Source organism: Theropithecus gelada, chromosome 5, assembly GCF_003255815.1.
Source record: "Theropithecus gelada isolate Dixy chromosome 5, Tgel_1.0, whole genome shotgun sequence".
Lineage (NCBI taxonomy): Eukaryota > Metazoa > Chordata > Mammalia > Primates > Cercopithecidae > Theropithecus > Theropithecus gelada.
In genome coordinates this window covers 107,603,294-107,629,732 of record NC_037672.1, presented here as the reverse complement: position 1 = coordinate 107,629,732, position 26,439 = coordinate 107,603,294, and the positions used below count along the sequence as shown (strand labels likewise).

General features: G+C 41.4%; 1 protein-coding gene across 4 annotated transcripts in view; it reads left to right on the top strand.

The window, feature by feature from the left end:
* The window catches only part of ELOVL6 (ELOVL fatty acid elongase 6), a 151,435-nt gene extending 126,700 nt beyond the window's left edge, over window positions 1-24,735 (top strand). For all 4 annotated transcript variants that reach the window (XM_025386440.1, XM_025386441.1, XM_025386439.1 and 1 more), the window contains exons 4-5: window positions 13,730-13,881; window positions 22,007-24,735. In XM_025386440.1, coding sequence (XP_025242225.1) covers window positions 13,730-13,881; window positions 22,007-22,431 — 577 coding nt within the window. In that variant the 3' untranslated portion in view covers window positions 22,432-24,735. The remainder of the gene's footprint in view (window positions 1-13,729; window positions 13,882-22,006) is intronic.
* The last annotated feature ends 1,704 nt before the right edge of the window (window positions 24,736-26,439 follow it).

Sequence of the window (26,439 nt, the reverse complement as noted above, 5' to 3'; positions counted from 1 at the left end):
TTCCTCTAGAAGACAGGAAAGCCCTAAAGCATCAAGGGCTCCATCCTCTCTGCCGGACTGGCTGTGAGGCTGGGAGCAGAGGTGGAAGGAATTTCCCTTGTTCCTCAATGCTTACATTTCATAGTGAAGGGAGAAAACTACGTTCTCCTTGGAGGAAATGTAGAGACTCCTGGGGAGTTCAGCTAGGAGGCCATTAGGAAAATTCAGTAGCCTGGGAATCGTGAAGCAAGAAAAACCACAGACTTTTTGAAACCTTTATTATGAAACCCTACTTAATAATCATAAATGTCGTAGCTCACAAATACCCATTGAGTTTGCATTACTCATTGGTGCTTAAGGACCCAAGGTTATTCCACAGGCAAAGCCCACTTTCAGACTTTTTCCCTAAAGACATTTAAGATAACTTGTGAGAACACACTTAACGACATTTTATATTTTTCCTACCCTGAGATTAAAAAAAAAAAAAAAAAAAAAAGCCTCTGTGAAAAGAGTGAGCTCCACTCCTGGAACAGTACTGGTAGAATGCCAAGCCAGGCAGCAGTCCAGTGTGTGCCCGCTATCAGCCCTATGAGCTTGGCGGCACGTGTGGTATGGAGATGGAGGTGTGGTTTCTTACCAAGAGATAAAGGTATACATAGATTTCTCATTTTGAAAATTACCAGAATTGTATCATTACAATCTAGCAGATTGACCTTAAAAAAATTGAGGATGAAACGCACAGAAATCAGTAGAATAGATAGGAGAGTTTAAACATGTTCCTAACTGTTCCAGATTCACAAACCAGGGATAATTTTTCTTAAATTAGATGTATACACATATATAAAAATTAGCTTATCTGTGTTATGATTCTCATTTTCAAAATCATTTTGTGATTAAATTGGGGCCAGGACTGCTTGTTGCCTTTTTTCATAGGACTCTGGAAGGCTTTGATGTACAATAGGGTGACAATTTTCAGGCTTCCTTTGCGGAACAGGAAGTTCCTGAAATGGAGATGAGAGGACATCAGAGAAGACCATTTGGAGATTCTCAAATGTCTGAGTAACCATGCCAGAATCTTGGAGACTTTAAGATAAGAGATGTTGAATTGGCCACAAGTCAGAGATAAAAGTGCTCCCCAGGGTTTTTCACTGGGATTTCTCTTGAATGAGATGAACTTGGCAACATAGTCACTGCCGACTGTTGCCAGTGTGGCACATTTGGAGGGTGGCCCACCTGGGCACCTTGTATAAGCCCTAGAAACTAAAGAGCCTACTAGTGAGTTTCACCTGGAAGATAAATTCCCATGATTTCTAGAAATACCAGTACAAAGGGTTTTTTTTTTTTTTTTGAGACGGAGTTTATCTGTCACCAGGCTGGAGTACAGTGGTGCAATCTTGGCTCACTGCAACCTCTGACTCCCTGGTTCAAGCTATTCTCCTGCCTCAGCCTCCCAAGTACCTGGGATTACAGGCATATGCCACCATGCCCAGCTAATTTTTGTATTTTTAGTAGACAGGTTTTCGCCATGTTGGCCAGGATGGTCTCGAGCTGACCTCATGATCCGCCTGCCTCGGCCTCCTGAAGTGCTGGGATTACAGGCGTGAGCCACCGCACCTGGCCAAAGGATTTTTTTACAGGTGCGACTTAATTTTTTTTTTTTTATTTAAAGCCGCAGACTCAATGTTCTGAGTGAGCGCTGGTCAGCTGCTAGGAGTTAGGCGCTCCAGCAAGTTGATGGCTGTCAGTCAGCAGGCTTCAGCTGATCTCTGTCTCACTGATCTCACACTGGTGGATTGATTTCATTTGTGAACTACTGTATTTCTCATGCAAAGGATCCAGGTGAGGAGGCGGCTGGCTCCACCCTTCCCACCTTATGAAGTTTAAGTCCAAAGAGTTCACCAGATATTGGCAGGCCCTGAAATCTTTTGGAAAATTCTCCTGAAACTTCCCTGGAGGTCTGTATATCCGTCTTTAAAATATATTTATCAATGAAAGATGTGATTTAGAAAGGAGTATCTTTTCCTACCATCTCTTTTCAGTGGTGGTATTCGAACACTCTTTTAAAACACAAAACCCCTTGATCCACTGCTCTGGAATGGTGCTTAGACGCCTGGCATCCTTCTGAGCAGGCAGTGGATCTTGGCCAAGTGCCGGGAGAGAGCGGTGGAGGAAACTGTGGAGGGAAGGCTGGGCGGGAGATGGGGAGCCAGCTGCGGGAAGAATCCACCCTGCCGGTTCTGAAAGCAGAGCTTTGTCCCCTTGCCTGAAAAGGTGATTTGCCTTCACTGGAGTGGCATATCGTGACCAGACACTTCACGGTTCATGCTTGCAAATGACCTGAGTGAGTTCCAGAGCATACACATACTTGCTCCAATAAAAATAACTAAACATGGAAAGAAAAAAACTAAGCTCTTTTCAGTGAGGAGTAAGGTGTATAGCACAGGGCCTATCACCTGAGTGCTTACAAGTATGTGTGAAATGACTTAATTACATTTACCTTCTTTGGTGTGCTTTGTGCTAATAATAATTCAGTTACTGTGGACAACTACGAACATCTTGGGAAAAAAGAACAATGTGCTGCTTTAAAAGATTGTAAAGATTGAATGAACCTTTAGATTAATGAACCCAAATGAAGGAACTGGGCATATGGAAGAGCTGGAGCTTATGACTGCTACCTCCCCCTTCCTTGCAGCCATAACGTGAGTTCACAGTTTAGAGCTGGAATCATTTCCAGTCCCCTCATTTTAAGGATGTGGGAATACTGAGGGTGAAAATGACTTTTTTCCCTCCCTGGTTTTAGTTAGTTGGGTTGGGGGGAAGATTCTGTACAGATAATGTTATATATCATGGTTCAAGTGCTCTCCCCAAAAAATTTACGTTAATTATCTTTATTAGTCCCTTCCTACATTGCTATAAAGAGCTACCGGAGACTGATTAATTTATAAAGAAAAGAGGTTTAATTGACTCACAGTTCCGCAGGCTGTACAGGAAGCATGGCTGGGGAGGCTTCAGGAAACTTACAATCATGGCGGAGGCGACTGGGGAAGCAGGCATGTCTTTCCTGGCCAGAGAAGTAGGAAGAGAGCCGAGGTGGAGGTGCTACACACTTTAAACAACCAGATCTCGTGAGGACTCACTCACTATCACGAGAACAGCAAGGGGAAAGTCCACCCCTCTAATCACCTCCCAGCAGGCCCCTCCTCCAACACTGGGGATTACAGTTCAACATGACATTTTTTCCCCCAGGAAAAAAGTTTGGTTTCCTCATGAGGCTGTGAAACCTAGCTAGGACTGTGAGATGGAGTTAATGGAGCACTGCTATTATCATGGCACTGGAATTGTCACTATCCTAATAATTTGATAATACCCTGAAAGAGATTAATAGTTTTCTCAAAGGAACAAAGTTTTCTGTAAAAACAAGATGACTAACCACTTTTGTGATCCTGGTGAGTTTTTGGCTTCAACATTAATCTTTACTGTGAATACATTTATTCTAGGTTTTTTTGGCTCATATAAGCATCATTTTAATTTTCTGCTCTGCTTAATTGAGGTCACTATTGGTAGAACTTTGTTCTTTGTTTCTATTAGAAAAGTCCAGAAACTAGCACACTGTTTTTTTTCTTTTGTAGTTGAAGTCAGTATTCATTTGGCATGCCCAAGCCTCCACAGGAATGCATTGTGGCATCTCTTCCACAGTTGAGTGAAGAAGAAAAGGCAAGGGAAGAAAGCACACCAGTAATTAATTTTGTAGAATTTAGTACACCTCTTCAGATTTAAAATTCCAGGAGAAAGGTTCTCATCTAGGACACCAGGGATGCACAGATAGGCACCATTCTTTATCAGCTGCCTGAGCAGCGTCATCCCCAGGCTCATGGAGTGGGGTTGTAGAGGGAGGACAGGCCAGAAGGCATCTTACAGGGTGGGGTCTCCAAGGTGTCCCTAATCCAGAGCCGGCAAGCTAGGACCCACAGCGGGTGCCAAGTCCAAGATTCTGAGCCAGTTGTTTTGAGATGACTCCTAGGTGTTAGAATTGCCTTAGTGCTTCCAGCTGATTGTCATTTCCAGCCAGGCAGAGAACCACTATCCTAAGTGAAAGCCTGGTGAGTTTTCCGGATCAGCTATCAGGTAAAAGGCAAGCACTGAGCTGTAGACAGAAGATTCTGCTACTTAGTAACTGTGAGACCTTGGGCCAGTCCTCTGCCCTCTCTGTGCCTGTTTCTTTGTCTATAAAACAGGGATAATGGTGCTCTGAGGTGTACTGAGAATCAAATTCCATAATCTAGGGGCTCAATCAAGTTCTGTAAATGTGAAACGCCATGGCAGCATCCAGCACAATGCTTGCACAGAGCCAAGTACTTGTCAGCCAGCATTGAAACTTGCATCGTTTAGTCTGGGAGCTGGGCTGGAGCAAGCAGTGACTGCTTTTCTCTCTGGCCTTGACAGGGCCAAGGCTATTAGTAGTGCCAAGGAGATGAAGTCTTTGTATCCCCCCCAAGAAAAATAATAATAATAATAATAGTAGCTCAAGTAACATAAAATCTTGCTTGTTTTACAAAATAGTGTGATATCTTCATCAGAATCTCAAAATGTTATAAATTCTGTAGCCAGGTGTTCTCTTTCTTTTGGGAAATGCTAATTGATATCCATTGTGGTACCAATTGCCCCCATTATTATTATTATTATTATTATTATTATTATTATTTGGAGACAGAGTCTTGCTCTGTTGCCCAGGCTGTAGTGCAGTGGCGCAATCTTGGCTCTCTGCAACCTCTGCCTCCCCGGTTCCAGCTTCATCCTCCTGAGTAGCTGGGACTACAGGCACTGCCACCACGCCCAGCTAATTTTTGTGTTTTTAGTAGAGACAGGTTTCGCCATGTTAGCCAAGCTGGTCTCAAACGCCTGAGCTCAGGCTGCCTGGGCCTTCCAAAGTGTTGGGATTACAGGCGTGAGCCACGGAGCCCAGCCCATTATTTATAATCTCTCCACCCCTCCTCACTCCTCACTCTGCCAGGCGGTTTTTATCAGGTTAGTTTCTAAAACTTTGGCCCCCACGTTTCTCTGCTGTGCCAGGTAACTGGAGCAAGCGTGCTCCTTTCCAGTTGCACACTCCAGATGCAGGGACAGTGCTGAGCAGTATCCAACATGTCAGACCTCTGAAAAGCAAGGGAGTTATTATCTAAGAAATGTTCAGACCCTTTAAGCTTTCTTTTTTATGTTTAAAAAGCTTAGGTTTACAAGTTAAGGGAATAAACGGGTACTTCTGAAAGTGAATCGAAGCCAACTGATCCTATCAAACATTTAATCAGAACATCTGTTTGCGATTGAAGTTTTCTGACCACCAGGGGATTGGTGGTGAGTGGAGACAGCAGCCATAGAGTGCACTCTGCTCTTAGGTTTATCAGGGGATCATATTATCCACGAAGATAGCTTCTCTGTGCTCCAAGACTTTCCTCACTTACTGCTTCTTCCATGAAGTCTTCAGCACAGACAGGCTTTGCACTGCAACATGTAGCATTTTCTGAGTCTGGGAGTTTAAGATTATCATCATATGATACAATTCATCAGTCATTTTTAGATACCATTTTAGATATAGAAAGCTATGGAAGTTACTTCATGCCTCAAGGTCTAAATGTTATTTCTCCCAAAAGGCCTTATCTCTGTCCTCTGTCTTCCTTATCCTACTCTAAATTAAGTTCAGCTTTTATATCTAGTACTTTTCTCTCTTATCATGTATTTTAGTTTTAATTTATTTATTATTGTCTTTTTTTCATATTATTGGCTGTCTGCTTCCCCACTAGATTAAAAGCTCCAGCTAGTATGTCAGATCTCGGAGGAGATCTCTGTGAAAGGCATTTATGTCTAAGTAACATTCAGACTTTTAAGGTATCATTTTTTAAAATTAAAAAAACCCAAGGATTATTTTACTCCAGATATCAACTTAAAATATGTAAAAGACATAAATATTAGAAATAAAGATTTAAAGTTAGTTTTCTAATAGCTTCTGAAAGAAAGTGATACGTTGATTAATAAAATGAAATTCTAACACAGTAATAATCATATAGATGCATAACCTTTAAAAAAAATGTACACAAATTGGATCATACCATAGGTACTCTCCTGCTCTTTATGCTTTTCACTTAATCGAGCATCTTGTGTTCTTTCATGTCAGCACCTGATGCAAAGATCACTGGTACATTTCATGGCTGTATTGTGTTCATTGTAATTTATTTACCGATTTTCATGTCAGAGGACATTTCTTGGCACTTCTCCTTTCTGCTACCATGTGAAGAAGGACATGTTTGCTTCTTCTTCCGTCATGATTGTAAGTTTCCTGAGGCCTCCCCAGCCCTGTGGAACTGTGAGTCAATTAAACCTCTTTCCTTTATAAATTACCCAGTCTCAGGCAGTTTCTTATAGCAGTGTGAGAACGGACTAACGCATGTTCCAACAGTGGAATTGCTAGGTCAAAATATGTGTATTTTTTTATTATGATAATGTGATGTGTAATTTTTGCCTCATGTTTCTTGATCCACAAGGTGTTGGGGAGATTTTCAGATTTTCTAACGGAGGTATATAAGATTTCAAGCAAGATAAATGACTCAAACCTGGAAATGATCACAGAGTAATCAAGGGTAAAGTGAAGCTATACACTGAATTGTTAAGTAGCAGAGGAAGAAAATTATCAGAATATTACAACCTATCCCCCCATTTAACTGCTTACACATTTATTAGACAAAAAAATAAAATCTACACTTTGGCTTTTTATATTACTGAAAAATACGTTTTTAGCTAAGGCTAACCACTAGACCAAATTAAAGTAGACATTGTCTATTAAAGATGCCTCTTCTCAATGAGAACACATGGACACAGGGAGGGGAACATCATACACCGGGGCCTGTCAGGGGGAGGCGGGTAAGGGGAGGGAGAGCATCAGGACAAATACCTAATGCGTACAGGGCTTAAAAACCTAGATGATGGGTTGATGGGTGCAGCAAACCACTATGGCACATGTATACCTATGTAACAAACCTGCACGTTCTGCACATGTATCCCAGAACTTAAAGTAAAATAAAATAAAGATGCCTGTTCTCAAGTGTAGAAAGGGTTTAGAGTTTGGGTGCATGTTGTTTGTAGAGACATGATATTGACATGCAGATGCCATAATTCTGTATCACAGGCACTGTAATCCTATGTCATCCCTCAAATCTAGAAGCATTACAGTAGATTTGAGATTAATTTGTTTTAACCTGTTTTGGCATCACTGGATATTCTTCCTACTCTGGAAACTGTCAGAGTCTAAGACCAACAGCAGTTCAGATTTTGTTATCGAGAAAATCAGTGACCTCTCCTATGTTAATAAAGAGTTGCTACTGTTGGATCACCTGTTGCTGTGTTTTGACAACTCGTTTCCCACTCCCACCCCCCTTTGATAGTAGGATAGAAATATGATAAAACATTTTCATTGCCTAATACTAGAAAGTAATTGTACCTTTGGTTATTGAGTTAGTAGGGTGGAGATTGGTTGGCGGTTGGCATTTCACAATAAAAGATCCTTGAGAAACTATGGTTTGATTCCAAAAAAATCTTAATTTAAGATGAAGATCAATAAAGGAACAATGTAAAATTTTTTTTTTAAATCAACTATTGATGTTCATGTGAAAATAATTTAAAGTATTGATGATTTATACCCAAGGCTCTTTTTTTTTCCCCAGGGCAGAATTCTGGAATTCTTAACATTACTGAGCTATACCATTTTGACTTCCAGATGGAAATAAAAGTGGAAGGTTAAAATATGGAGTTATTCAGTCTTTTTGCAAGTAGGTAAATGGTCAGACGTCATGATCAAAACCTTAGGAAGTTTTGTTGTTGTTGCTGTTGTTGTTTTGAGAAAGGGTCTCACTCTGTCACCCAGGCTGGAGTGCAGTGGCACAATTATGGCTTATTGCAGGCTCGACATTCTGGACTCAAGTGAACCTTTCACCTCAGCCTCCCAAATAGCTGGGACTACAGGTGTGCACCACTTTGCCCAGCTAATTTTTGCATTCATAGAAATGAGGTTTTACGATATTGCCCAGGCTGGCTTCAAACTCCTGGGCTCAAGCGAGCCACCACCTCAGCCCTCCAAAGTGCTAGATTTACAGCTGTGAGCCATTGTGCCCAGCCCAGCCCAAAGCCTGGTTTTAAAGAAGATTGGGCATATCTTACACATCTTTAAAAAGGACCGCAATATATAACACCTATAAAAGGAAAAAAAAAAAAAAAAAAAAAAAAACCCTGAAAACAAGAACTTGCTTTCTAAACTTTTATTCTAAAAATTCCAACATCTGTTTATGTAAATATCCAAAGGAAACTCCCAACCTTATACACGTACATACTCTTCAGCTCTTCAGTGCCACTAATTGTTTCTATTGTTTTTGTTACACATATATATTTGTTTATTTTCATGTTTGTTGTCTCCTGCAATAGGCTGTAGAAACTCCCCCTCCCCAACCTCCCTCATGAGTACTGTAATATCTGACACTTGGTGGGTGTTAAATATGTGTTGATTTAATACATGAAACAGTCTTTTCTCCACCAGTCCTAATGCCAGTTTGTCATCCAAGGGCTGATTAGAGATTAGTGTTATATGTCAACATCACGCTAGAAATTCACTAGGAAAGCCTCACAAGCTGGTAGCATTGTGATTGCATTGATTGTGGCCAGGCACCTATTTAAAGTAGATTTTTAAACATTATCAATCTGGGCCAGGTGCAGTAGCTCACGTCTATAATCCCAGCACTTTGGGAGGCTGTGGCAGGAGGGTTGCTTGAGTCCAGGAGTTCAAGACCAGCCTGGGCAAGATGATGAGACCCCATTTTCATTAAAAAAAAAATCTAATATGTGCTTGTTTTAAAATAGTTAAATAGACAGGGACAGTGGCTCATGCCTATAATCCTAGCTACTTGGGAAGCTGAGGCAGGAGGATCACTCGAGGTCAGGAGTTCAAGGCTGTAGTGAGCTGTGATTGAGCCACTTCACATCAACCTGTGCAATAGAACAAGATCTTATTGCTTAAAAAAAAATTGAAAATGGTCAAATAGTGCAGAAATGTACACAGTGTAAAATAGAAGGTACCCTCCCCCACCCACAAAGTATTACAGTTAATTGTATAATGGATATTCTTGGCCCCTCCTGACATCCCATGGCAAATAGCTAGTGATCAGGAAACAGGCTCCTTGTGGATTAGGAACCCAGTGCAGGAGTTTGAGAAGAAAGCACCTTAGCTAATCAGGACGGTGATCCCCACCTCCTCATCTCCTTGCTGCATTGTGTCTGATGTTGCAGAGGGAGCAGAAATGTATACTGCTCCTCCACAGAGCTCTCTGCTATTCCACTGATTCACTTGGCTTTGACAAAAATGATATGTATGGTATATTTCTTTTTCTTTCTTTTCTTTACTTTTCTTTTCTTCTCTTTTTTTTTTTTTTTTTTTTTTTGAGACAGAGTTTCTTGTTGCCCAGGATGGAGTGCAATGGCACAATCTCAGCTCACTGCAACCTCCATTCCCCAGGTTCAAGCAATTCTCCTGCCTCAGCCTCCCGAGTAGCTGTAATTACAGGCGTGTGCCACCGTGCCTGGCTAATTTTTGTATTTTTAGTAGAGACGGGGTTTCACCATGTTGGCCAGGCTGGTCTCAAACTCCTGACCTCAGGTGCTCCACCCGCCTCAGCCTCCCAAAGTGCTGGGATTACAGGCATGAGCCACCGCTCCCAGCCTGTATGGTATATTTCTTTTTTTTTTTTTTCTTTTTTTTTAAAGTATGACCATAGAGCTGGGAAAAGGCATGTGACGTAGTAATCATCTGCCTTCATTCAACACAGTGGTCCAGACCCGCAGCCTGTTTGAGGCTCTAGATTTAGAATAATCTTTATCATGTGAAGGAAAGATAATTTCACTTGAAACAGAAGCTTTTCTATACCAACAGCTTCTCCTTCAAGCCTTTCTATGGAAAGTGCTCATTTCACATCCTGTTGTAAACTCACTAGTTGTCACTTGTGGAAAGTTGGTGCATGATTACCTTTTGTGGAGATGAGAGTCAGGATCAGGAGCTGGAAGACTGAGCCCACCAGGTGTGGACTGCCTAGGCTGTCCCTCCTTGACCCCGCACTCTGGCCAGCTTCTACTGCTCCAAAAGAGCAACCCCACTGCAGGAGATGTCCCTCCTTGGGGTCGCCACACCAGGAGCAGGCCTCTGGAAACCTGAGAAGTGCTTTGAGAATGACAGCCATCCTTGGCTCCTAGAGACTCACTTGTCCAAGAAAAAAATGTATATAAATAAAAATTCTCATAGCAATAGGAATAATATGAACAATCAATGTGGCAAATTGAATTAGCTGTAAATCAGTTTCCTTAACTTTGAATTAGGGTTAATTAACCTTAATCTCTCTACCTGACAAAATAAGATCAGAGAGGAAGGTGATTTTCAACATTGAGGGTTAGCCAAAGTAAATCAGCAATAATAATAATACAAATAGTAATAGAGTAAGAAGAGTAGTATAATGAAAACTGTTTCATTGAGCACCTATACATCAGAGGCTTGATGCTAACTAAATACCTTACTTATATTGCTTTACAAAATTCATAAGATGAATTTGCATGTTAGATATTACTCTCATTTCAGAGGAAAAGATTCTTCAGTAACTTGGCTAATTATAAAACTGTTAGTAGTAAGTGTTTGGGCTGTGATTGGAGCCTATTGTACAAAGGGTTCAATTTGCAACTCTGATCTATTGACAGTGGCATAGAGTTGCCGATAACGTCAATGTGTTGTTCAGGGATGGCCAGAAAGAGTGCTGAGATTGATTAGCAACGTCTGCTGTGGGCCTAAGTAAGGACTGGGGGTAGCAGAACAGAGCAGCATATTTGCCTGCTGCATCACACTGCCTCTCAAGCTAATGTAACTTAGGGAGGAAGGAAAGTCTCTTCACCTTAAAGTGTATTTTGGTAAAGCGTCACAGTGTGACACTGTTGTGATAAAAACCACCTGGTTCCAAAGTGTGCAGAGGCTGAAATGTGCCAGGGGCGGAGCTAGTGGCTCCCCACAAATAACAATTATCCCATTGGCCAGGCAGCCCCCACAGCACTCCCCAGCAGTAGCACTGTCACATCCCAACAATGCGCCTTTGCCCACAGACACATGGGCCCAATGGCTGGCACTGACGGTTTCCCTGAAAAGTGCTACTGTCCTCTGTTCTGAGTCAGCCTTATTGTTCAGAGCTTAGGGAATGAGGCACATGTCCAGATATGGGACAATAATATGTGCTATACACTTGCTGTCAGCAATATTGTAGGTCACCATGATATCAAAACCTTCAGTTCTACAGCGCTCTGAAGTGACCTCCCCATACCCTAGCCCTCAAACTTGTGAATACCGATTTGCCCTTAATTCAAATACCACTTCCTCTGAAGTCTTCCACCCACTAGCCAGAGTTAGCTTCATGATTTTTTTTCACTCCATCATCTAAAATCATGCCAATAAATATTTGACCATTGAAAGAATAAATGAACTTGTGTGAATACCTTAGAAATGGAGAATAAATTACAATGATTTTTTGAGACCCAAAAGGATGAAAGGATAGTAACTATTTCAAAGATACATTCTTTGGATCTACTCTGATCATGTGTGCATCACATGGTCTAACAGCAAGTAGAGTAACAGGAAGGGTTTTGGGCTATATCCCAGCACTATGGGAGGCTGAGGTGGGTGGATCACAAGGTTAGGAGTTTGAGACCAGCCTGGCCAACATAGTGAAACCCCATCTCTACTAAAAACACAAAAAATTAGCTGGGTATGGTGGTGCACACCTGTAGTCCCAGCTACTTGGGAGGCTGAGGCAGGAGAGTCACTTGAACCCGGGAGGTGGAGGTTGCAGTGAGCCGAGATCATGCCACTGCCTTCCAGCCTGGGCAACAGAGCAAGATTCTGTCAAAAAAAAAAAAACAGTAGCCATCATCTGGTGAGGGAAAGAGAGTACACACAAAAAAAATTCAGATAAGGCAGGAAAATATCCATTACTTGATGCTACTAATGAAATCAACCCTTCATCCCCAAATTAGGACAGATAATGGACTATAAAGACTGAGGTCATTCCACTGGGAGGAGATACTTCCTTGAGATAAGAAAGTAAAACGAAGCCAGTTTTGTTATGAAGAGGGGAGAAATGCAAAGGTGCTGAGGCAGAAAACTGAAAGTGCCTGAAAGTGCTGGAGTGATTGGCTCATAGCAAGCAAGAAGAGAATGGCAGGAGGTGAGAGTGGAGAATGGGGAGAGAGAGGCAGTGCAGAGAGGCCTTGTCGGTTCTGATAAAGGAGTTGAGGTTTTTATTCTAAGTGCAGAGAAAAACCACTAAAGGATTGAACAAGATCTGTAACTGTAAAATGACAGTAATCCTCTGCAGGACAATTTCATACACTGGAAAGAGTAACACTGTTTGATGGAGTCTTCATACCTTTAGAGAAGCTACTTACAAAGACCCAACTTAATAGGCAATTGCCAGGAATTAAACTTCATTATTTTGATTCTGTACAAAGTTGACCTTTAGTTCTAGTTGGCAGATGCATGCTTTCTGGACAGGTTAGCCTAGTGGAATGATTTATTCTAGAGCAACTCTAAATAAGATATTTTAAATAAAAAACAGTGCCTCTGAGGAGAAAAGAAGTCTCCACTTCCCAATTCAACAGTTGTTCGTTCATTCATTGATCTCTCGACTGACTTCTAGAGTAAGATGCTGCCCTTTGGGGCAGAAAAGGCTAAGCAGGTCCGTCTTCCCCACACAGTCATCTAGCTCTCCTTTCAGCCCGGGCGCGGTTCACACACTTTGGGATGTACACTTACAGAGTTCACTTCGTAACAGCAGCTGCTTGTTCCCATTGCCAAGTACTTTCCCACAGCAGGTTGTGTTTCTTGAGCCTAATGTGTTCCAGAACTTCCTGTTTCCTTACCAGTTCCTTGATTTAAAAAATTTATTTTTTCTTCACTTTTTCGACAATCTGTATTGAGCACCTGTGCCTATGTGGAGGTAAACACATCACAGAGCATTGAAGATCAGTGTTGGGGCAGTATTAGCACATGGTGCTAGGGAGCTCAGGGGGTGAGCACTTGTCTCTGCCCGAATGGGCTTCCTGGAGGAGGTGACAGAGCTAAGCTTTGAAGGAGTCTCATTCTGACATCTCTGAGAAAGATGGATCAGAGAGTAGAAAGCAATTTGGAGACTGCTGGAGAAATCCAAGGAGAGTCCGAAAAGCCTGGGCTGGTAAGGCAAGTCCAGAGGTAGAGGAAAAGTTTGCTTAAAGAGAAACAGGTTTTCAGGAAACAGAGCCAGTGGAACTTGGAGAATAACCGGGCATAGGGCAAAAGTGAGGTAATTCAAAGAGTTTGCAGCCACACCCATCTGCTCTCCGAGGAATAGTTTCCAAGCTGAAACTCAAAGGTCACCAGTGTTCTTCATGAGATCCTGCCCTGAATCTATTACCCTTTCTCATGACCTCTTTTTGGAACATTGATGAAGAGAAAGTGGTATCATGTACGGTTTCAGAATAAAGTGCTGGAGTCATTGTATTCGCTCATTTTAAGATGCTTTCAAGGAAATACAAATATTATGATTCTTATGCCTATTTTCTGCCAGTGGCAAACCAGTCTTCTAAATATGGTTAATGTGAGAAGTGAAACTATTTTCCTAAATGCTGTTTCTTTTCTCTTTTCATCATGAAGTATATTCGGTGCTCTTCGAACTGGTGCTTATATGGTGTACATTTTGATGACCAAAGGCCTGAAGCAGTCAGTTTGTGACCAGGGTTTTTACAATGGACCTGTCAGCAAATTCTGGGCTTATGCATTTGTGCTAAGCAAAGCACCCGAACTAGGTGAGTACCTTCTTCCATTTCCTCTCCCTCTCTTTGTAGCAACATATCCACAGTATTTATTTAGTGAGCAAAGGAACAATTTGAAGGTCCTATTTTGTTGGTTTCAGGAAAGTTACAGTGAATGAATTTGAGTCCTTGACTGACTTCTACTTTCTATTGTTCACTCCCTCTTTCCTTTTAAATAATTTTACATTGTGCATATTAACAGCAGATAGTTTATACCGAACATGCTGACTTTTTAGCTCTACTAAAAATATACCGCCAGGGACTTATAAAATGTACACAGCCCCCTTTAAAAGGCCCACTGAGCTGAGCTAATATTAAAATATGGGGGAAAAAAGAGCAACACAGCTATTTCCAAGTCCCATATCTGAGCGTACTTTCATCTGTAGAGTTAGGATTCAGATTAGGAATTAAGCTTTTCATTTGGGGACCCTCATGTTCTCATTAACAAATGCTAAGGGTTGGTCTCTGGTGGTGTTTGATTTTAATCATCAAGACTGGCCTTAGAGAAGGGAAATGTAATTTACCTTCTAGAAATTAATAGAAAATACAGGCTGTGTTTGTAGATTTCTATAATTTTTCCCTCAACTCTTTAATGGTCTTGAATGTAAGTGTGGCACAGGTTAGCAGAAATAGTAAAGTCAAGGAGCTGATGTGGGCACAGTTTTCCAGGAAAATGTCTTTATTTACACAGAAAGAGATCTAGTGGTGACGATAAGCTCTGAGTACATCCATGAGTAATACTAGCAAACTGGTACAGATTGTACAGGTACAAACTGGTAAGGCAAACCTGGTCACCATCTGGGGTTCTGGGGTTTTTTTTTACCTGCAATTAAGAATTATACATATTTAGTTCAAAAGATATCAATTGTGATTTTTGCCATGGTTTTCAATGGCAAAACTGCAATTACTTTTGCACCAACCTAATATGTATTGTCCCCTCACCTCTTTCTCCTAAAGAGGGAGATCGAGGTTATACTTTCCTTACAAACCACCTGCAATATAAGCTATGAGCAGTCTCTGTAAGGTGCTCTTTGTTCATGCCCCGTGTCTATTCAGATAGAATGGGAAGAGTCTGATGTGTGCAGGCCAGCAACCCAGCCGCCTTCCACTGGAAGCCAGAAACCTGCTGTTTACAAGTAGATGACAGTTGGTTTGAGCTACTGTCATCCCAGGTCAAAAACAAGGGAAGAACAACAAAAGAAAATTTTTCCTGAAAGCCTTTTCTAAGAGGGGCAGAGGTACAAAGATAGTCCAAAATAACTAGATAACGGCCGGGCGCGGTGGCTCAAGCCTGTAATCCCAGCACTTTGGGAGGCCGAGGCGGGTGGATCATGAGGTCAGGAGATCGAGACCATTCTGGCTAACACGATGAAACCCCGTCTCTACTAAAAAATACAAAAAACTAGCCGGGCGAGGTGGCGGGCGCCTGTAGTCCCAGCTACTCCGGAGGCTGAGGCAGGAGAATGGCGTAAACCCGGGAGACGGAGCTTGCAGTGAGCTGAGATCCGGCCACTGCACTCCAGCCTGGGTGACAGAGCGAGACTCCGTCTCAAAAAAAAAAAAAAAAAAAAAAAACTAGATAACTACCGCATGCATGTGCACGCCTGCACCCCTCCCCGACACACATACGCCTATACACACGCAGCCTATGAAAATGGTCTCAGGCTAAAATGCATTAGTGTGGATTCATTTAGCCATTCATTCAATGCATTTATGTTAAGCACCGGCTGAAATAGAATGGCAACTTTATCTAAAAGGAATTTTATGATACAAATTTTATGAACCAGACCCCAGGGGGTATTGGTACCACTAGGTATGAAGTCATAGGCTAAAGAAGTGGTTTTCACCCTGGATTTACAGACAATGCCTGAAAAATCTGAAGAGGTATTTCGGGGAATTTTAAAATTATATGAGAATATTTTAATTTGCTTTGATTCATAGAGTTTCTGAATCAGAGCACTTGTTCTCAAACTGGGGTTGATCTGAGAGTGTGAGCATGTATTCTTTACTCTTGGGGTTTTGTGACTCTTTTTTCTCCCCACTGAGACAGAGTCTCACTGTGTTGCCTGGGCTGGAGTGCAGTGGTGCTATCTCAGCTCACTGCAACCTTCGCGTCCCGGGTTCAAACGATTCTCGTGCCTCAGCCTCCCGAGTAGCTGAGATTACAGGTGTGTGCCACAGCACCTGGCTAATTTTTGTATTTTTAGTAGAGACAGGGTTTTCACCATGTTGGCCAGTCTGGATTTGAACTCCTGACCTCAGGTAATCAGCCCTCCTTGGCCTCTAAAGTGCTAGGATTACAGGCATGAGCTACTGTGCCCGGCTGTGGCTTTTTTTCTTTAAAATAAATTTACACATTATTAAAGTTTGAATTATTTTAGTTGAGAAATATATCCCTCTGACTTTTATGCTATTTAATAACCTTATTAATCCCCTATCTTTTTTGACAAAGGCCTGACTACAGCTACAGAAATGTAGTAAATGCATGAAACATGTGAGTTCCCCTGAATGCTACCCCTGAACACTTCAACAATTTCTACCTTTTACTACCTCCCCCCCAGATTTTTTTTTTTAATAAGAAATGGTATGATATGTCTGACCTTTAAGCCTCAGATCACAAAGAAGCAGCCTCAGTGTTTTCTTCTAGAAATGCCTTTTCCCTGCAAGGAATACTTGTCTGTGTTGTGTTCTGAGTTACATGCAGCTGTATTTGAGGTGCTTGAGAACAAACATAGTCCTTTCTACCTTTTGGAGGAATAATTTATTGAAATGCCACCTCAAGCTATCTATAGTGATGAATTTCCTTTAAAGACATAATCAGACCTATGCTCTCTGTCCTCCTGACTTTTAGGATTCCTAGAGAAGACCTATTAGTGTAGCAACCAGAGGTATTCATGTTTTCATCTTCTATCTTGGTTGTGTTGATGCTGATGATCTTAATATCACCTGTCTTAATTTAATCCAGGCCCAAATGTCCACTCCCCTCAGCCTCATGGCGGACATTGTAATTGAACAGAGTTTTCCCTCTTGAGCCCCAAAGGAGCCATAGTGCAGTCTCCTATTTGCAGTCAACAGGAGTGGTGTGCCGCTGGCATGATAATCCCTTTCCCTGGAAAGGACTCATTCATCACAAAAACTTGTAGTAGTCCTTTGTGGATTATCCAATAATTGATCCTTCTGTAGTTAAAATATGAGATTGAAGTGTTGGGAAAAATAATATTCTAATCTTGATGTAGTTTTTAATGAGGCTAATTAGTAACATAAATTCTTCATATAGTTTCAAACGCTTTATAGAGATAATTTTCATGTCCTGAATACTTTTTTTTTTTTTTTTTTTTTTTTTACATTTTAAAATATGGGATATTGTTCTTCAAATACTCTGGAGCTCCTCTGACAATGGCCATTCAGAGGTTAACTGCTGACTCAAAACAGGTCCAAAATCAGTGCAAGTGTCTCCAAGACAAGCAGACCTAGGTCTTTACGTAGTCAACATGTTTGCCTGGATGACTTTTTTTTCCCATGCATTTTGGACGTTAAATTTCTTTCCAGTTTATGTAGTTGGGAAATCTTGTCTCCACTATTGAGTTAAGAGAGATTTACCCATTTCGATTATTTAGAACTTTTCTTATTTTTAGGTCCCAAGTTTTACCTTTCAATGTTCTAAGACTCTGGACTCTCTTATGAGCATCAAAAGGAAAAGATCTTATGAGGAAAAAAACAGTTCTTCCATGTACAATACTGAAACTGTATCCCCCCAGCTCCCACAAACTCAAACTCTTGTTTTAAATTGCAGTAAAATATACACAGTGTTCAGATTGTTGAGCAACCATCACTCCATCAACTTCCAGAACTTTTGCATCTTCCCCAACTGAAATGCTTCTCATTCCACACTAACTCCCCCTTCACTAAACTCTTAATAAATAGCAAGAAGAGCTTTCTGTTTCAGCAGAAAACCGTGTGCTCATTTCAGTGAATTATGGGGTTGCAGGCCACTAGAACAAGTGAGAGGAAGAGAGCCACTAACCTGCTTTGTGTGCCAAATCTTTGAGCACCTACTATTTGGATTATATTAAAACCTGCTGAGATTTTGTTTTGTTAGAACTTGGAAACATCTGCTGTGAGCCCAGGTCCTTGCTCAGTTGAGCATGTCATTGTTTTTGAAGCTCTGACTCAGCAGCACTCTAGCTAGCTCTGGGAAGAGGGACTCAGCTGTGTGTCACAAACCACACACACAGAGTAACCTCTCTGTGTCTCTTGGTGGCCAAGAACACCCTGGGGATTTCCAAATGCTTGTTGCTTTTCCTGCAGCTGCAAAGGTGTAGTTAAGAAGGGACACTTGGGTATAAGGAACACCATGCCCTGCCTGAAAGCTGACTCTTCCATGATAATAATTGGACCAAAGGTTAGAGAAATCATGATAAAGAGAACATGAGCCAGGAGGTAGCTAAAATGACATGACTGAAACATCCAAGAGTCTAAAGTCCCATTGCTTGTACTTGGCCAGCATCCTTCCCGTTATGCCAACAGGACATTTGAACAAGAAAGATTGACCAACTCAAATGCACAGTTCCTCTGATAGTTAACATTTCTGGGTCACTCCATAGCTTCTGGAAAGCCTGAAATTACCTTCACTTGGCATGACTCTGGCTCATGACAAATTAAATGTGACATTATGTGGTTTCCCCAGAGGAAAAATAATTTGTACCTGCTAGAGCGGCATGACTGATGCATCTCAGCTGCCATATCCAAAACCGTGCGAGGACTCGGTTAGCTCTTCTGGAGCCCCACCAGTTCCCCCTGCTTGAGGGAAACTACCACTCTTTGGGTCAGCAGTCTTGGGGATAGTAACCCTGATAGAGCATTGAATGGTATTACTGATCAGCTCCAGAGCCATTGCTGCGAGACGCTCAGTTTCATTCCTGCACCCACCATCCCGCATATGTGTTCTGGATAAAACTCCTAAGCAAATTTAAGTTAATTTTGTCATTGAAATTTTGGGACATGTTTTCTCCCCTTCTACCCCTCCACTCCACTCCACTCCCTAAAGTAACTAGAAACACCCAGTGTGTCTCAGATAAACCTGAGATGTACCCTCACCTCCAGACAGGAGAAACACAAAGCCGTTCTTAACTCCAGAATTGTACCTTCCACTTTCCATCCCACACTGGCCCATTCTAATATGGTTTTTCTTAATCATTCTTTAGACAGTAAGATTTTAATATAAAAGTGATGATAGAGTTAAACTAAAGAATTAGGATGAAATGCATATCACTTTATGACAAATTTATTATAATGTGTTTGGAATTGTATGGGGATTTATATTTTAGTTAATGCTAACAGACTCATAAAAGCATCTATTCAATTATGAATGACTCAATTTGTTTTAAACATACAGTTTCTTAGACATCTACCTTCTTTACACTATGAACAAAGGTAGCTGGAATTGATTGTGTCTACGTTATTGTCGACAGAGGGATTGGAGGCACAGAGTAGTAGTTATACAGAAACGGTGGCTCTCTGACAGGCACACAAAAATAGCACAGTTTAACACTGAGAAGTAGACCCCAGGTCTCCTGATACCAGTTTTGTCCCTTAAGTGTGAGTGTTACCATCAGCATCCATCATTGTTAGCCTGCCTGACATTTATAGACACCATAAAAATCAGGCATCTTGCAAGAGAGAAGATGACTTCAACAAAAATTTGATAGTAAGTTCAGAAATATGACAACTGACAACTTTCCTATTTGTTTATTTTTTGAGATGGAGTCTCGCCCTGTCATCCGGGCTAGAGTACAATGGCGTGATCTTGGCTCACTGCAACCTCTGCCTCCCGGGTTCAAGTGATTCTCCTGCCTCAGACTCCTGAGTAGCTGGGATTACAGGTGGCTGCCACCATGCTCAGCTAATTTTTTATTTTATTATTTATTTATTTATTTGAGATGGAGTCTCACCTCTCACTCTGTCGCCCAGGCTGGAGTGCAGTGGCGCAATCTCGGCTCACTGCAAGCTCCGCCTCCCGGGTTCATGCCATTCTCCTGCCTCAGCCTCCAGAGTAGCTGGGACTAACAGGTGCCCGCCACCACCCCTGGCTACTTTCTTTTTTTGCTTTTTTTTTTTTTTTTGCTTTACAGTAGAGACAAGGTTTTACCATGTTAGCCAGGACGGTCTCAATCTCCTGACGTCGTGATCCGCCCACCTCGGGCTCCCAAAGTGCTGGTATTACAGGTGTGAGCCACCGTGCCAACCTAATTTTTGTATTTTTAGTAGAGATGGGGTTTCACCATGTTGGCCAGGCTGGTCTCAAACTCCTGACCTCAAGTGATCCCCCCCTGCCTCGGCCTCCCAAAGTGCTGGGATGACAGGCGTGAGCCACAGCACCCAGCCAACTTTTTTTTTCTATTGTAAACAAATAAGAAATAATACTATTTAACAGTTTAGTAGGAAAATAAACTAATAGCTCTCCTAATGAATGGAATGGGGCACCATCTGTATCCTTCCAGCCACTGTCATTAGAACCTTAGAAGTCTTTCCCCATAGCCCAGCATGCTTTGACCTTGCCTGGTGCAAGCGTTTTAGGCCATCTGTGAAGTACATGAGGGATAAGGCAGGAATAAGTTCTAGCTTTTTTTGCGCTTAATTAAATTTCAGAAGAAGAAGATCCAGGGCCAGGCACGGTGGCTCACGCCTATAGTCCCAGCACTTTAGGAGGCTGAGGCCAGCAGATAGCTTGAGCTCAGGAGTTCAAGACCTCATCTCTACTAAAAAAGTTTTTTTTAATCAGCTGGGCTTGGTAGCACGTGCCTGCAGTCCTAGCTACTCCTGAGGCTGCAGTGGGAGGATCACTTGAGCCCAGGAGATCAAGTCTTCAGTGAGCTGTGATGGCATGTAGGTGACAGGGCAAGACCCTATCTCAAAAACAAATAAAAAATTAAAATAACCTTCTAACTCTTGTTTTTACACAAAAAGAAGCCAGGTTTGAGTTCACCAAACGTCATGAAGGATGTCAATTTTTCCCATGTGTTACAACCACAGAGATAGGAAGGAGAAAGATGCATTCACCTGCATTAGCCTGTTTCTGTCCCGCATCCTAGTGTATCTTCCCTTATTCTCTTACTCGATAATGTAATTGGGTGTATTTTTCACTGGGCTTGCTCTTCATCCAATTTTACATAAATGTTCTACAGTCTATTTTCAGAGCCCTGAGACTTTTCAGTGAAGCATTGCAGATACATAGCCTCTACCCACCTCAGCATAATTCTAGCTTTCGTAATATAAATTCCCTGCCTCAGAAGCTATGGTCTTTTCCTTCAAAGGGATATTGTTAGACGAAATTTTGATAGATCCTGGAAAGCTTTTCAGTTAATTCTATAAAATGAAAACTGTTATTTTCAATTTCTCCTCACTTGATTCACTGGTATAAAATATTCCTATTACTCTTGTCAGCGAATGTGTATAGAAGAGGACGTTTGTCCCCCTTTTTCTGTCTGTCTTTTGTTTAGATTTTACTTTTCTCACTGCCATTTGGCAAGGCTTCGTAATTTACAGGGAGCTCACAAGAACATGTGTTTGAGGGGCACCTTTTGTCATGTACCAAAGAAAAATTATGGTTTTACTATTCTAGAGAGGCCTTAGAACATTTTGCTGGGCACTTGAGTTCCAGTGCGTTTCTTTTGATTGATAAATGATCTAAGACAAGTCACCGGTCCCCTCCAGGTGATATTTCCTAAGATGTATAGTTGAGTTGGGAGTTGGCAACATAGTTGTTAATGTCCCTTCCAGATCAATGATGGATAAGATTTTGTGTGAAATACCTTGAAAGAAACATTTGCTGCTTGCCGACTGTGTGTGAAGAGGGCCATGCTGATTATCCACTTAATCCTCAGGCAATTCCATGCTACTCTTTTAAATTATCACCATTTATATAGACGAGGAAACTAGAAATAGTGAGGACAAGTAACTTGTCCAGGGTCACAGAACTAGTAAGTACCAGTCATGGGTTCTAATCCCATCCATGTAACCCTCCAGTCCTAGCTCAGGATGTCTACCCTCTTATAAAACTGTAAGTCATCGTTATTGGTGGTCAAGGATCTCACGTACCTTCTTCCCCTTTGTCTTTCAGGAGATACAATATTCATTGTTCTGAGGAAGCAGAAGCTGATCTTCCTGCACTGGTATCACCACATCACTGTGCTCCTGTACTCTTGGTACTCCTACAAAGACATGGTTGCCGGGGGAGGATGGTTCATGACTATGAACTATAGCGTGCACGCCGTGATGTACTCTTACTATGCCTTGCGGGCGGCAGGTTTCCGAGTCTCCCGGAAGTTTGCCATGTTCATCACCTTGTCCCAGATCACTCAGATGCTGATGGGCTGTGTGATTAACTACCTGGTCTTCTACTGGATGCAGCATGACCAGTGTCACTCTCACTTTCAGAACATCTTCTGGTCCTCACTCATGTACCTCAGCTACCTTGTGCTCTTCTGCCATTTCTTCTTTGAGGCCTACATCGGCAAAATGAGGAAAACAACGAAAGCTGAATAGTGTTGGAACTGAGGAGGAAGCCATAGCTCAGGGTCATCAAGAAAAATAATAGACAAAAGAAAATGGCACAAGGAATCACACGTGGTGCAGCTAAAACAAAACAAAACATGAGCAAACACAAAACCCAAGGCAGCTTAGGGATAATTAGGTTGATTTAACCCAGTAAGTTTATGATCCTTTTAGGGTGAGGACTCACTGAGTGCACCTCCATCTCCAAGCACTGCTGCTGGAAGACCCCATTCCCTCTTTATCTGTCAACTCTAGGACAAGGGAGAACAAAAGCAAGCCAGAGGCAGAGGAGACTAATCAAAGGCAAACAAAGGCTATTAACACATAGGAAAAAAATGTATTTACTAAGTGTCACATTTCTCTAAGATGAAAGATTTTTACTCTAGAAACTGCGAGCACACACACACACAATCCTTTCTAACTTTATGGACACTAAACTGGAGCCAATAGAAAAGATAAAAATGAAAGAGACACAGGGTGTATGTCTAGAACAATAATGCTTTTGTAGAAACTAAAGCCTGTTTAAGAAATGTCAGCTGCTGTAGCCCCCATGAGAAAAGATGTCTTAATCATCTTTATGAAAACAGATGTAAACAACTATATTTCAACTAACTTCATCTTCACCGCATAGCCTCAGGCTAGTGAGTTTGCCAAAACCAAAGGGGGCAAATACTTCCCCAAGGTTCTTCCTGGGAGGATGGAAACAGTGCAGCCCAGGTCCCATGGGGGCAGCTCCATCCCAGAGCATTTCTGATAGTTGAACTGTAATTTTCACTCTTAAATGAGATATGAAGCATTATCCTTTTGTTCAGTTGCCCCGGGCTTTTGAACAGAAGGGTAAATACAGAATCGAAAAGATAAACACTTGACCAAACAATGTGAAAACAGGTTGTGTAGTATTTGTAAAAAGGCCCGGCCCAGGACCACAGTGAGCTAGAAAAGGGAGAAAGGCAGTGGGAAAAGAGGTGAGCCGAAGATCAATCCGAGAGATAAACGGTGTGTATGCCCCTCCCTGTTTGACTTCGCACACACTCATAACTTTCCAAATGAAACATAGTACCGCGTATATTTTCAGTATTTTTGTGAATTCCAAAAGGAAATCACAGGGCTGTTCCTGATACTGGGGGAACGCTGTGTTTCTGCATCATCTGCATTTGCTCCCCAAGCAATGTAGAGGTGTGTAAAGTGCCCTCTGCTGGCTGAGTGGCAATACTACAACAAACTTCAAGGCAAGTTTGGCTGAAAACAGTTGACAACAAAGGGCCCCCTATAACACTTATCCCTCAAATTTTAAGTGATATGAAACACTTGTCATATCTTTGGCCAAATCAGAAGATACTCACCCTGCTTCAAGTCAGCTTCAGAAATGTTTTAGAAGGGACTTTCGCTCTGGAACTCAAAATCAATTTATTAAGAGCCATATTCTTTAAAAAAAAAAAAACAAAACTGGATAATATTATCTGTAATACTTCAGTCCTTTACAAGCCAAATACATGTGTCAATGTTCCTAGTATTTCAAGGAAGCAATTATGTAAAGTGGTTCAATGTGACATAATAGTGTTATAATTGGTTAAGTAGCTTAATGATTAGGCAAACTAGTTGAAAAGATTAGGGGCTTCTACACTGCATAGATTCCATGCACATAGCCACGCATACACACACACATGTGGGGTACACTGAACTTCAAGGCCCAAATGAATAGAAACACATTTTCTGGCTAGCAGAAAAAAAAAAAAAAAAAAACTGTTGTTTCTCTTTCTTGCTTTGAGAGTGTACAGTAAAAGGGATTTTTTCAAATTATTTTTATATTATTTTAGCTTTAATTGTGCTGTCGTTCATGAAACAGAGCTGCTCTGCTTTTCTGTCAGAGATGGCAAGGGCTTTTTCAGCACCTCGTTTATGTGTGGAATTTAAAAAGAATAAAGTTTTATTCCATTCTGTGTGAATGGTTTGAGCAGTGAACAAAGAATCCATGCAAACCAAGTCATGACTGGAAGAAATGGGGAGGGGGGGCAGCGCAGGGGAGGAAAGCTGTTACATCTGTGTTAAATGATTGTGAGTGGTCTATAATGTCTTGAAGTTGGTTCATAGATGAGACACAATTGATGGAGGAATGTATTATAAATTATGCAAAATCTGACATGAGCTGAAAAGACAGGTCCTGTTATAAGAACTAATAGATGCTTAGGATGCAAATGTTATTTTGAGCTTCGCAAATACATGATACCGTGCAATAAGCCTTTTTTCCTTATAGCAGAAAATGAGAATAATTAAAATGAGGAGAAGGCCACATAACAATTGACTTGAGTTTAATTGAAAGACCCATTGGAGGCTCATCTGGTTGATTTAATTATTTAATTCAGTGATTTATTACAGATCTCTTAATGCAGGTTAGAATACGGAAGTGAGCATAAACCTTAAAAAGACTCTGAATGATGCTTCCAAAGCACTTTCATCTTGGTATTAGGTTCATGTTTGTCTTTACTTGTAAAATAATTTGGAATTTTTGTTTACAGGGTGAATGTCTTAATAGTTTTAAAATTAGCTAAATATATCTAAAGGCATTTCCAATGTTTATCATGGGAGGAAAAAAGCCACATTTTTTTTTAAAAAAAAAACAAAACAAAACGAAATTTTGGTAGTATAGGTTCAATGCACTGTTTTTAACATCTCAGCTTACCTGCTTTAATCATATCAAGATATGAGGCTGGATCACTGGCCCATGACAAATCTGAAACCTACCAGAGAATTGACTGCCACATAGATAATCCTGCTGTCAGTTAACATTCCAGAAAAACTTGTGCAGGCAGGTTTTTATAGCTGCCCCACTATGCTGCAATAGATTATCTTTCTATTGAAGATTTTCCACTGCATCCCAATCCTACTATGGTGAAAACATTGTTCTTGGACTAAAAAAATCCTTTATTTCACACACACACAATTTCATACGCTAGGTCTGAGCATCAACCCAAGCCCATGAGTTTGCAATGAAGTTCTAGTGAGAAGTGCTCTATTTATAAAGCAGGGGGTTTATGTGACCTTCTAGTGTTGCTTATGGGAAAAGAGTAACTACCATATTACATCTAACGGAAGGCCAAAGTACCAAATTAAAACCACAGATTGAAGTTGTTCTTCAAAGTCACTTACTCCCGTCCTTCTAATTATGCTCCACTACAAAAGTAAGGGGAGAAGAGGTAATGCTGTACATGTACATTGCTAGAGGGAAAAGAAAGGCTTGATTATATCCCCTCGCTTCTCCACCTCTCTGCTTACGTAAAGAAACTGATTAGAAAAGAGACTAATGTATCTGGACTGAGTTAGAAACTTCGTATGAGTGGGCTTTGTAGAATTGATGGGAAAGACAGTGGGACCCTAGGAGAACAGAAAGAGACCCACGGAATGTCTTTTTCCTTTTCTTTTCTTTTTTTTTTTTTTTTTTTTTGAGACAGAGTTTTGCTCTTGTTGCCCAGGCTGGAGTGCAGTGGCGCGATCTCGACTCACTGCAACCTCTGCCTCCCAGGTTCCAGCAATTCTCCTGCCTCAGCTTCCCAAGTAGCTGAGGTTACAGGTGCCCACCACCACACCCAGCTAATTTTTGTATTTTTAGTATAGACAGTGTTTCACCATGTTGGCCAGGCTGGTCTCAAACTCCTGACCTCAAGTGATCCACCCGCCTTGGTCTCCCAAAGTGCTGTGATTATAGGCGTGAGCCACCGTGCCTGGCCCAGAAGGTCTTTTTTAATCAGATGTAGCATCTTCATAAGGTAAAGCCTGTCACATCAGAGTAACAAAGCTCCTGGAGTAGAGTGATGCTAGAATAGAATGTTTCGGAAGTCTGGCCATAGTCCCAGATTCTGAATTACCTGGGAGAGACAAGATGCTTAAGTTACTATTTTTTCTTTATTCTGATAGTACAGCCTCTACTGAGAGACCATGTGTGTGTCACACAACCGAGGCAGCTAGGGCATATTCTGAGGGCTTTTTTTTTTTTTTGCTGGG